Source organism: Mycetomoellerius zeteki, unplaced genomic scaffold (genome assembly GCF_001594055.1).
Source record: "Mycetomoellerius zeteki isolate Tzet28-1 unplaced genomic scaffold, Tzet1.0 scaffold31, whole genome shotgun sequence".
Taxonomy (NCBI): Eukaryota; Metazoa; Arthropoda; class Insecta; order Hymenoptera; family Formicidae; genus Mycetomoellerius; species Mycetomoellerius zeteki.
In genome coordinates, this window is record NW_017257294.1 from 100,148 (window position 1) to 114,228 (window position 14,081).

At 36.4% G+C, this 14,081-nt stretch overlaps 1 protein-coding gene across 1 annotated transcript in view; it reads left to right on the plus strand.

The window, feature by feature from the left end:
- LOC108724563 (follistatin-related protein 3) overlaps positions 1-13,149 on the plus strand; it is a 22,373-nt gene extending 9,224 nt beyond the window's left edge. The window contains exon 3 of the mRNA XM_018450998.1: positions 13,049-13,149. Within this exon, the coding sequence (XP_018306500.1) occupies positions 13,049-13,149 (101 nt within the window). The remainder of the gene's footprint in view (positions 1-13,048) is intronic.
- Positions 13,150-14,081: the final 932 nt, after the last annotated feature.

Below are 14,081 nucleotides of genomic sequence, written 5' to 3' on the forward strand. Positions count from 1 at the left end.
CACAATGTACACACTGAAGACTGACAAGAAAATATGCAGAATAAAAGTTTTAAAGACTTAATGTTACATACGTATTAATGTACTTACTAAAATAAACTATATAATAAGACAGAAAGCCAATATCGATTCCAGTCTGAATTTTGCCGTCTTTTAGTATCTTTTATAGTGCTATTCCGCTTCGGATTCCGCTTATAAGCTCCGGATTTGAAAGTAATTAAGCAGCATAAAAGTCAAACCGAAACACTCGAAAAATAATGTCGAAAAAGTATATCGGGTTTCATACCGAAGAAAGAGACATAAAGCCAAGAAGTTGAGCATTCTGTCCAATTTCATTACGTCCACAGCATTGTTTCTGGGTTACTGCGCGCCCACACACGCACACGAATACACACGAACACACACGCGCGCACGCACGCACACACGCACACACACACACAACCACCGACCCACACACATACACACACACCTGCATGCGCGCGAGCGCATACACATACAGTTCGTATATTTAAAGCTATATACATACGCTAAAACATCTATTTTTTCAATGTTTGGAGTCGAATATCTCGAAAACTAGCCATTACTGGTCTTCCGGCCCTATAAGACATTTGATCAGGACAACATTAACTACATCATATTCAAATTTCAGCCAAATCGACTGGGAGCCATTTCCCAGCCATTTTGTGCGTGGTCCTTTAAATGTTTTGAATCATTAAATTTTTGTAATATTAATTTTAAAATACAATTTTGATGTAATAATGGATTGTAAAAAAACATAAGTATGTACACATTAAAATATATTTTTCCTTTATGTTTCCATTCTGTTTTGCAAGCAATATAAATTTACATTGCATAAAATTGCATTTCAAAATTAATATAAAATTTTAATAATTCAAAACATTCGAATTCATTTTCTGAAAAACTTCGTTTTCTGAATTATGCCGTTGTTGTAGTAAATAAGCGATATATCCAATTACACAAAAATTCTTTAAAAAAGTAAAATTGCATCTTAAATTTGTAATTCTTTTAGCTATGTGAAGAGTAATAACTTGTTGAATCTATACAGAGAAATGTTTATTATATATTAATATTATATCTTTTTTTTTGCTACAAATGTTTTCTAAATTATGTAGCGGAAACTTGCATCTTCTTAACTTCTTATTGGTACATTTAATTTCCCAACGTATTGATCTATTGGTTTAATAATGGAAAATTTATAGCAGACAATTTCCCGCGCGGTATTCTTAGTGAGACTTGCGTTTTTCGCTGTCGCGGAATTGCAAACCAATTCGCCCGTGCCGAATAGAACTTCTTCAATTAATACACACTCAATTCCAATATACGTAATTGCTTCCTGTCGGGCCGATAGGGCCTTCATAAAAGTTACCAGACGCGCAGTTATTCAAATTAGATCTTAATCCCACCGCCACATAACTCTCGGCTCATGGCTCTCGATATCAATGGCAGAAAGTAATCCAATGGATATTGTAGAGTCACGGGCGGCAATCGGGGAATTTTTGCGAAGGCTTCGCCAGAGAACCATAATCCGCATCGAAAAGAAAAAAAGAGAGGATGAGAGAGATAATTAAATTAATCATTATCTACCTCGTCGGCTTCACTTCATTACGCTCTTCGACTCTCGGAGTTGCTCGACCCAGACGATGAAGTTTTATCAAACTTTCGCCGATGATGAACGACCGATGTACTCATCCGGGTCGTCCCGGCGATGGTGTCAAGCGATCAAAGTCGAACGCGCGCAATACCGCGCGTTTTTCCGCGCGCCGCGGACACGGCGGGATCGACCGGATCGCAAAAAGGGCGCTTTTTACGGCCTTTAAAATGAAGCCCTGTTCGCCGAACGCGCATCTGGGTCAACGTAGTGCAGTTTTTGCCGAAACGCCGGCCGCGTCGGTGCTAAACGATTCCCGTGAATTCCGCATGGTAAACGTTTTGCGATAATCATGTCAAAATCGAAAAGAGGAAATCGACTATGTCGCCAGATCGATCATTATGTCAAATAAATTCTTTTCAGTTCTTTCGAACGTAATCGAAAAGACTGAAATACAAATTTATCGATCGATAAATTTATTATTATCGGAAATTCGTATATTCGATAAATTTATTCAAAGACATGGGAATAAATCAAGTCATGAATACTAATAGTTTAGAAAATAATGTTGCGGTAGAAAGAGAGAGAGAGAGAGAGAGAGAGAGAGGAAAGAAATTTTCTTAAAAATTTATGATTAAGGAACGTGCAACTCACAGAATTTATATATACATTATGTTGTGAATTTCCCTAAGTAACTATTGATCAAACTTATTTTATACAAAGATCAATAATCATTTTTTTAAATCTCTCCTCTCTATTATTTAATACAATTGGAAAGTTGTGAATGTGTTGATAAATCAAATTATATCAATAGTTTAGAAAATAATGTCACAGTATGGAAAGAAATGGAACTAAATCTTAAAAATTTATGATCGAGGAACGTATAATTCACAAAATACATACATTGTATCGTGAATCTCGAAATAATTCTCATTGACTCGTTTTATACACAAAAAATTATTAATTATTATCTCTCCTTTTGTTTAATACAATTGGAAAATCGTATCGTCACTTCGTAAAGGTACATTTTTCATCTCCACAATCACTATCTCTATAAAGTCGATGGGTACTCTTTCAAATATAGATATGAACGAAGCACTGTTTGCATTTTAATACATACTACCTCGTCGCACGATTTTCCTGCAATTCCCCATCGAGAAGGAGGGAAAAAAAAGGAAGAAACGAAACGCAACACGGACGAAATAAATAAATCTACCTGCAATTTCGTCGTCGTTGACGCCGCTTCGGTTCGTCCGTTGGGTGTCTAATGTTCCCCGCATCGCTCGCCACGGAGACGAAAGTACTTTAGCTTCTCTGCTGCAGGAAGGCAAGCAGCGACTTCCTGATTCTTCGCATACATCTTCATTCCGTGAAATGGCTCCTTCACTCTCATCCTCCCCAGTCCTCGGCAAACCCACCCCCTCCCGTACACTCGCTATTCCGATTCTCCCGAGACGCGTACGATTCGACAAACTGCCATTCGTAGAATCCTTTAGAGAGATAGTAATGATTTTTAAACCTGCTTACCGGTTTCCAACCAAGCAGAGACCTTCGTTCGAATGGCATCGATACTATACTACGGGCGTATTAAATATTAAAAAACTCCGGCGAACTCAAGTGCAAGCACATAGATAAAACGCGTAATACTCGCCTTTTATTTGTTCTCAACCAGAATCTTCTTTAATAGAAATTCATAAGTCGGTATTCATAGTCAATTCTTATATTTAAATCTGTTTTAAGTGCAGTCTTAAGATATTAAGAACAATCAAGCAGCTGTATTAGCATCTTAAGACATTACTTAAGACGATTTTAAAATAGAAATGGACTATGAATACCACCCTTAATTTTTGTTGCCACTAAAAGATATTTAATAATAAATTAATAGGATAGCGTCAATATACATGAAAAGATTGTCTTGCTGCAGTATATAAAAATTTAACTAGATAGAAATAATAATTTTGTTGAACCATCAAAATAATTACTCATTGGCTCAAGTTGATTATTAGAATATTAACATTTTTTACCGCGCAATGCTCATAATGCTTGAGTATCCTATATAATTATTTTGATAGTTATTCATTTATTTTTTAATATTTTCCAATCTCTATCTAAATTTTTAGATACTTCAGCAAATCGTTCTTTCTGTGTATGTCAAAATAATTATATAGAACGTTCAAGCTGATTGCTAGAATGTCAAAATTTTTTACAGCGTGCTTGATTTTTCTACACAATTATTATTTTGATATATAGCCTAACAAAATTATTTTTAAATTCGTATCCAACAAAATTCTTAAATACTTCAGCAAAATCTTTCTTATCGTGTGATTTTTAATAAACGGTTTCGAAGTCTGGTACAAATAAGAAAATCGTTAATATCGTGTCGTTATTCAACTCTACATATATGCATACGAGCGTACCGTTATGAATATTGTATTTTCAACGCGAAAAATACTCGGTCATTTACAAGGCAGCAGAATTTAATGTGCGAATTTCACGAACGCGAGTATCGCGTACCACACGGACGGTACTGATCGCTCGTAATAAGGTGTAATTGCCATTTCGACGTAGCGGCCCCGTTTAATTGATTTATCCGCAGCGAAAGAACGGCCACTCACGGCTGGACGCGTCGCGTACGTGAATACAACGAAAAATTATAGTTGGCGTTAATGCCAGGAACGCGGCTCGATACATCCATCGGTGCGAAGCACTTAAGATAATGAAACGTTGAAATTTCATCGGCAACAATTTGTTATTTCGATCTCCTACACCGCTAACTAATGACTGGGAATATAATAGTTGCACCATTACGTATCGTTCGATTATGATGATAATTAATTCTGATGGTTATTAGTGTAATAGAATACCATGTGCTTATAGCGCATTTCAATTTGTCTCCCTTGCCAAGAGTGCGTTTTATCACTAGTTTAAAGTAAAACATCGTTGATATAGTTATACTTACTCATTATTTTCATGTTAAACATGGAAAACATGAAAAGAACGGTTTTACTGAAGTATCTAAAAATTTAGCTAGAGCTGAAAATAAATTTGTTAGACCATCAAAATAATTACGTAGAACGTTTAAACGTTGATGATAATGCTATAGAAAGTTTTAACATTTTAGCAATTAAGATAACTGGACTTGAAATGATTGACCGAAGTTTTGCAATTTTTTCTAATTTTTTGCTGAGTCCAAAATTGAAAACTGATAATTAGATTCAAAAAAGGAAACATTTTTTAAATCTGATATTTTTAATTTTAAATTACTTTGATGATCCAAACAAAATTATTTTCAGATCTAGCTAAATTTTTAGATATTTCATTAAAGTTGTTCTTTCTATGTAGATTTGTTCCCAAAAAATTCCCAAAAATTTTGCACTTAAAACCTAAATATATATATATATATGTATATATATAGGCTTTGAAAAGAGAAAAAGCGTAGATTCTGAGTACAAAAAGTGCAAATAACGTCAACAAATGTAATGCTTCAAAATGTGCGAGATAGTTCTTATTGCGAAATAATCGAATTCGAAATTACAGTGGATTATATCGAGCCGCTAATTGCTCATCTCCGTTTTTAAATGTGTCTAATGGTGATTAAACAATAATATTAATTGAATCTATCGATACTAACTATTTTATCTTATTATTATCTACTAATTACCACCGCCGCAATAATTACCATTTCGTTTATCCAATCCGATTGTTATCATTGCGTTTGTCATAATCGGCTAACAGATTGTGCGCAATTAAGATTATAATTAATATCTGAAAGAGTCGTTGTCGTAATGATGGCGTTAACTCATCATGCGACGATAATTAATTTGTTTTATGCTTCATTAGCCGCTTCGTCGGAAGATATATATTGAGCATTGACGATAATAGGTATGCTTCATATCGCGATAATTTATGTGAAAACTTAATACCTTACTTTGATCTCATATTACCTACTACGTTTTATTGACAAGCCTGACATTATACTACCTAATTCGCTAGAAAACGTTTGAATATGATATAATATTCTAAATTATATAATTTTTAAATATACAAGTTAAATTGTACTTAAAATTAAAATCGCTGCATTTTTCAAAACCGGTTCAAAGAACTCGTATAAATGAAAATAATTTTGTTAAATTATAAAAATAATTATGTAGGACGCTCAAGTTGGTTGCTAAAATATCAAAACTTTATGCATTACGCTTGAGTTTCCTACAAAATTATTTTTAATTATATAATTATATGTAATTATATAAGGGACGTTCCATTCGTCAACCAGATCACCTGCGAGTCCAAAAATCAGCGCAATGAAAATAAGCGTTCAAAGTCTCAAATTATTCAAAAATATTTCATCACTAGTTTTCAGCAGGTGATGATTGATTTCAAACATGCATTTAAAAATCAATTAGTGATGATAACTAGTGATGAAATATTTTTTGTTCCAAGACTAACCTAAAATAGTTTACCCCTTCACGCTCAGGATTAAAAAGTTTGGGAATTAAAAGAGGTTGAAGGTCTAAGAGTATAAGGCTCAAAGTTTTATACGCTGGTCGCCATATTAGATCTACTATTTTGAATTTCGGAATTTTGACAGCATATTCGCAATCAGCAACTCCGAAAAACCTAGAAGTAATCATTTTCAAGCTAATTGGGAATCAGTACAAGTTTAAGCAAGAAAATGTTACATTTGCGCATGCGATGTTCATCGCTTCTCGGCGCCATATTGGATCTCTCAAAACAGCACATTTCTTTCGAAAGTACATGCACATACGAATAATTTGAGACCTTGAATGTTTATTTTCATTGGGCTGATTTTTGGACACGTAGGTGAAACGTCCCATAAATATATTTGTCTAACTAAATTTTTAGATACTTCAGCAAAATCGTTCTTTCCATGTACATAATCTTTCTACACAATATTGTAACACAAAGACCAAGGATTGATAGTGCGTTTGACAGTTAAGGTAAAAGAACGAAGATGCAACGGAGTTATTTTATCATACAATTTCGAACGTCAAGCGATGCGCCGAGCACTGCAGCAATATTGCAGGTATCCGTTCGCAATAATTTACCAAGAGTATAGCTGTATCGCCGCGGACGCATGTGGCAGCCCAGCGTCGTCGTCCTCATCCCTTAATCCAAGGACGGCTCTCAATTTACCTCGCCTCAATTTCACCTCGTCTTCCCTCCCTCCACCCCATCCGCGCGAGTCTCTTCAATTATTACAGCCCGCGTGGCTTGAGGCATTTTCAGGGCGTTTTGACGATAACTGAGGGGACAGGCGGCTCGCACACGAGACGTCTGCGAGAGGCTGCTGCAGCACACCGACATGCCACAGCAACATTGTTTTCCAACCCTCCGTCTTTCCGCGCCACCACCATCACTACCGCCAACGTCTTCCCATCCTGTCGTTTTCTTCGCACTGCCTACATTCGAGCGCTATGGCACGCTTAGCTCGCGTACGAAATTTAATTCCATTACCATTCCCTTTACTGCATGCTGTCGCGATTTATAACAATGCATCCTGAATACGACGGAAGCTCTCGGAAACAATTTATAAAATTAATAATTTACTGTTACTGCATTAATATTCATTGATTTTATATTAGCATTTTCGATGTTTTTATTTTTACATCTATAGAAAGAAAATTCAAAACAATTTAGTGAATGAAAAGCATTGTCTTACCTTCTTCCATCTCGATAATATAAAAGATAATAAACATCTATTTTAAATACACATACCTATATATCTTTAAATATCTACAACAAAAAATATATCTTTAAGTAATAAAAGGTCATATAAAAAGAATAAAGTATTAACTACATTTATTCTTTTTTCTTATACAAGAAAGAACTCGATCATTCTTATTTTCCCACTTTAACATGCATTACATGTTCCGTTAAACATTAATTCTTCTTTATGGTTGAGGCCTAGCTTGCAGTATTTCTCTCAGGTCGATTCTGGAGCGATGAACTATTTCTCCCTCGTACCTGCAATTATTCCGCCATGCCCATGGAAATTTATCTTATAGGATACCGTTTCTGTTACGCGTGCCAGGAACGTTGTTTTCCGTTCCCTTCCCGGGCGCGACAGCGTTTTCGTCTTCTTCGCTCCAGCCCGTTGCAGTGGGAACACGTTGCTCCTTGCGAAATTTAATTCCGTGCACCCATCCTGATCCCTTCACCCCCGCGATGCCGAGCACGGGCACGATTTATAACGACATTGAGCCGACGCGTATATTCCGGTATTCGTATAGCGGGCGTAAAGTGAGCGCAATTATACGCGTGATAAACGAGGGAACCACTGCATTCTCCGGTATTATTGCTTCTCCTGGTAGCAACCAACGTTAGAAATGCGGCGCGTCTCCCGAATGAAAGTCGCGTCTCCAAAAAGAAGAAAAAGCAATTCGTTTTTAATTAAGATTGGATTCTAAGACAAAAGGGAATAATTTATTGTACCTTCGAAATTAATTGTCGAAACTTTCAGGCCCTAATTCATCGGATACCTTGATTCGATGAGAAAGGAATTATACACTGCAATTTAGATCCAAATAAAATAAATATGTAATTCTCTTAAATACAAAGAATGAAATTTCTTGTAATAAATTGCATCCATCGGATGGACGCAAGATGGATTTGCAAATTTTAGTTTCCTTTAGTGACGGTTACTTGTCCAGTCAAGATACCACAGTTACTGTTCACCGCATTTTACATTAAGTGCATTATTTATGCAATGCACATTGTAACGATGGTCGTCCGGCAATGTGGCGAGTAACAATTCCGCTCCGGAACCTTCGCGTGCTCCTGCAGGAACACGAACGCACGCCGGAAAGATTACTTTATATTTCTTGCGTGCCTGTTAACATTTTTCCCCTTTATCCTCTTCATCCGGTTTTGCCACGAGCGGGATCGTGCTGCTCTCTGCAAAATTTAATTCAAACGTTGGCAAGATATTTACACGAGAGCTTCCCTATGCTTTAATCCTCGCGATGAACAAAACGCGCAGCCAGTTTGTCATCTTTCGTGTTTATTTATAGCACAATAATATTTGTTCCAGTTGTTGCTTAATTGTTTATTACGGTCGCCTTCTTTAATTATTGCGTTTATAATTTTCATTATCGATATTCGATTACATATTATTATTTAACGAAAGAAATTTATATTTTTGCCATAAACAAAAGAGTATGATCAATAATACGTGTTACTCTTTATTGAGTATTTATTCCGGTACTTTCTCGATTTCAAATTAATATTCGCTCAATTTTATACAGTTCTTTTATACAACAATTTTATGCAACACTTGAAACCGTGCAACAGCGAGACCAATTTTATTTTAGAATTGTCCTATCCTTTTCTTCCTTCTTTTTCACTTTGCTTGCTATATTGCGTAATCACGCTTGCATAGCATTAATTTACAATGCGCTTGAAATATTTATACAAGGAAGCGAGAGCCATCGTTTCCCGCCACTTGTCTCTACGTGTCGCCATTTTTCTTATTCCGTTCACGTGCTTATTTCCCTTACCCTTCTCTCTTTCTTTCTCTCTCTCTCTCTCTCTCTCTCCTCTCTTTCTCTTTCTCTGTACCTCTCGCAGCGGAAACGCGTTGCCCGTGCGAAATTTAATTCCGGCACTCCGGTTCCAGCGCCCGGCTACGCCTCTCCCTACGATTTATAACGACACCGAACCAGCGCGGCGCCGCGTATTCGCATAGTAAGTTTCGGTATTGTTGCGGATACAGCGTGTAATATCACCGTGAAATATCGCCCGATCCATGGGGCACTCTATAATATCACCTTCCACTGCAATTACGACGGGATACTTCCGAATGACCGGACGCGGTGTTCCCGCAGTTTGTTTGCGCCGTACAGGGAACTGAGATTAGATTAGACCAATTATTACGGACGTGTTCTCTGTACAAACGAACAGGAATAAAGCGAAGCCGCATATAAATGCGCGTGAGAACTAGGACTAAGCAACTATAATCAATAAGTTACCGCGAGTACATGTAGAGTGTATTGTATTTTGACAGAAATTATTTTAGAAATGGACTGAATCCCAGTCGACATTAATCAAAAGTAACGTAACATCGATGTTACAGTTTTGCACTCAACATTGTAACTATTACGTAACGCCATGTGCTATATTACACTTATATCGAGTGTGAAACTAATGTTATATTACTTTTAGTTTGTGTCGATTGGAGAAATAAAGCATTTTTTTCTATCTTGTCTATTCACATATCGGTCTAATGACATTTCTTGTTATTAATTTTATCTATCTTTAGTAAACGTTTCCTTAACATAAAACTATTATAGTTATTGCGACAAAAATTATCACATGCCTCAGTGGTCAAACTGATAAAAATATGGAATGTATAAAGAGATCCAGGTTTGAACTTCGGCTGAAGTGATATTTTTCGCAATCAATTATTTACAGTATTTTAAGGGGAGTAATGCTGAAGTGACCAAATTATCACATTACAATCGTATAAAAATCTTCGAATTAACTAAACAGAATAAAAAATCCTTTTATAGGATTAAAGTAGACACAAAATTAGAAGGTGGTGCAGTGGACCTTGTACTAAAATCGAAAAAAGTTAAAAAATTTTTTAACATTCTTTCAATTTTAGTATAAAATCCACTGCACCACCTTCTAATTTTGTGTCTACTTTAATCCTATAAAAGGATTTTTTATTCTGTTTAGTTAATTCGAAGATTTTTATACGATTGTAATGTAATTTGGTCACTCCAGCATCCCCTTAAGACGCTTATTAGCATCAGTAACATTAAATTGCTCGACAATTGAATTTGTGATATTATTATATTAATTTCAATTTAAGACTGCCTTGCAAGTCCGCATTGTATACGCATTTCTTTATTGTGATGGTCACGACGGAGAAAAAAAATAGAAATAAAGAGACGTTGCAAGAATGAAGAAGAGAACCCATTTGTTTCAATATCGAGAAGCTACCGCATCGTTCTCCTATTCCTGCTTTAACAAAATTTCTGTTTACTTCATTCGTTCTCGAGAATATATCGCATCCACAGAGAGACAACAAAACTCACTTTCACGCAATCGCTCCCTCACGAACACGCTCTTTTGTGGTTTGTGCACACGCGAGCGTCGGGCCGTAATCGAGCGGAATTGTCCACTGGTGGCGAGCCGAAAGTTGGCTCCCCAGAAGACTCGTTCGTAGTTCTTCGAGGCTGGCTGTCGAAGCCGAGGTATGAGTGTCACGTGGCAAAGGGGAACGAGTATTTCGTTCACGTGGCGACAGCATCACGCAATTTCGTATTTTCACCGAAGTACTCTGTGCTCGAATCGTTATCCTTTATCCTTTCTTCGCTTCAACTATATACGAGTACCTTACCCGCGCCGAACTCGACGGTTTTATCTTTTATCCGTTCCGGTTTTATACGTGACGAAAGAAGTAAACAAAGATAAAAGACAGATCGATTTAGAAGTGTGATAGAAGTATAAGCTAAGTCGATTTTACGACTTACATTTAGTAATCACTTTTAATGGAATTATATACAGTGAATGCAAAAAATATTCGAAAGGCATTTTTATTAAAAAGAAAACCTTACTTGTAGAAAATAAATATTAATTAGCAATTTATTAACAATAAGTACATTCTATCTTAATAAACAAAAGAGTTTCAAAATAATCATATGCGTGATCTTAAAAGCTAAATTTCTCGACTTACCAAACAATACAATTTTTCATTTTTGTTTATTACGATGATATATTTTAATTATTACATATCTTTTTAAGTAAAATAATTTTGAAAAATATACAATCTATTTTATTATTTATTAATAAATTGCTAATTAATGTTTATTTTTTAAATTAAGATTTTTTTAAAAGGTATCTCGTCTGTACAAATATACTTTTTATACTTACTGTATAATATAATGAAAATCGTATTTTTATTACTATATCTACAATTAAGAAATTTAAGAACGCTGTTTCGACATAAACATACTTGATATATCTAATATTACTATCAACTATATATTACTGTTATTCCAATTATTCATCAAACAATAAGCTTTTATTCAAAATTAATGCGTATAAATTATTAGCTATTCGATGAACTGTAGTGATTGTCAAAAACTAAGATAAAATGTCTTCTACTATCAAATATACCTTTCAATTTAAATTCATAAATATTAAACTGCATATGTGTGTGTGTGTTGATAAATAATCTTATATTTTATCTATTACACATCAAGGTAACAACATCAAAAATTATTTATATAAACACGTCAAAAAGATGTCAACATACATGACACAAGACAATTCTTTGCTGGAAGAGGAAGAATATATTCACAAAATACCTACATTGATCATTCGAAATGGAAAGATACAGTAGATATGTACAAGAGAATAAATTATGCGCTCCGGAAATTTCGACAAATTCCGTGCGAGCCGTCTTAATCCATTCTCTGGCGGAAGTTTCAATAAGAAGCATGAGTTATACGTTCGCTATAAAGACTTGTGTCCCTCTCCATTTTTCCTCCATCTCTTTCCGCCACCATCTTCACCGCCTTTCGTCCTTTCCATTTTCACCCCGCGACATTCGTCCCTTTTCCTCGCTGTTTCCTTTCCTTCTCATTCTGCGTCCGCTCGACCCTCGGACGCTAATCCTGAAAAAGAGCGCGAGTTGAGCTTTTTGTGAGATCCAGAAACGACCGAGTCTGCAGGATGCAGGATATACGCGCAAAGACAACGCACTCCCTCGTTAGCAATAATCGTAGCTCCTCTACAGATTTATAGAGGAGCTTAGTAATTTAATCTCACATTATGGGATGGTCCAGAACATTTTTTTTTCAAGCCGTGAACTCGAGCATGCACTTTTGTGTTATGGCCGACAGGAGATGTTTCTTCATTAAGTGGTTCCGGCGAATTAAATTTGCAACATATTGTCCTGCGATTTTAATTTTGCTTTGAGGACCAAACATAGTTACTTTATTATTTCCATTTAAACGCTTCGAGCTTTGCGAATAGCCGAGACAAGCTGAAGCGGAAAGATAAAGTTTCTTTTTTTCTCTTGAAATTGTTTATACAGATAATATTCCATTTTCACGTTGTTCCGGAATACGTCTACAGAGGAAAGGCGAGCGAGAAAACTGCAGTCTGAAACACCCGTTAGTTTAACGACAGCCGGAAAATCGAGTTCAGCTGGCTTTGTCTCTCGCGCGTTATTATAAACTTCCAAGTCTTCGCATTCGCGCGCTCTTTCGATGCAGCTGCATTTCGTGTACAGAGCATTTTGCTATCTCCTGTGATATTTTCCGGACAAATATATAAAGCACTTCGCGTAAATGGACGTCACGCGCGTTCGAGCGAAATTGGCAGCTAGGACGTAAGGACGGATTGCGTAAAATCTCGACGAAATTGTTACAAGAGACCCAATTTCTTTCACACTTATTTTTATTCTCGCAGTTAGGGACTGCGAGAATAAAAGAAATAGGGAACAGAGAACAGAGAATATAAAACAAGAACAGGGCATAGAGAACAGTTCAATGTCAGCATATGAAACATAACGTCAATGTTCCTCAGCATTCTTTTGTTCTTCTATTTTGCGTGGACGCATTTCGTTTTTTATGTTGGTATTGGATTGTTCCCTCTCTGTTCTCTGTTCTCTACACTCCAAATATCGGTGTAGTTTTAACATCCTGTAGTGTCTATATAATTCTCACCGTGTTGATGTTAATATTAACGCCAGCATGATGTGGATTTAACACCATGGATTTTAAATTCATATCATGATGGTGTTGATATAAACATCAGGGATTATAAATTCACATCATGGTGTTAATATATTTAATATTAACATCAACATGATGAGAATTATATAGACACCGCATAATATTAAATACACACCGATATTTTTTAGAGTGTATTCTCTGTTTCCTGTTCTTTATATTCTGCGCAGCCCCTCAAGGGCTGAATTAACATCCAAGTATATTACCGGCGAGCAGGGGGACTCATTTAAGCCGCTTAGACACGGCTAAAATACAAGTATCCTACTTACAGGATGTATTCCTTGGCACGCGGGTGGCGCAAGTAGAAAAAGAAAGAACCTACTCCGCCGCGGGAGTTCAAATTCACGTTGGAAAAATAGCGAGAATTTTCACGAGGAGAACGAGCGAGCGCGAACATAGGGGACTCGTTTACCTTCCAGCGGCGAATAACACGTTCGATTTCGAGACGTTATTTTATTTTCCTCAAACGTTTGCTCGCGCGTTCAAGTGGGCCTCCTCCGCGTGCATTTGGCTGAAACATCCGCTCGATGTCGAGTACTATTTGGATATGAAAATTCCTTGGCAAGGGGAAGAGTCACGGCCCCTCGTAACGAGTCTCTAGGGCGAACTCGTCCCGTGGACGACAACCCTCTTTACGGCTAGTCAGAAGGAGAGAGGATGGATCTTCTGGAATTCTTTCTACGACGGAAATGATCAATAGGGGAAGCGAT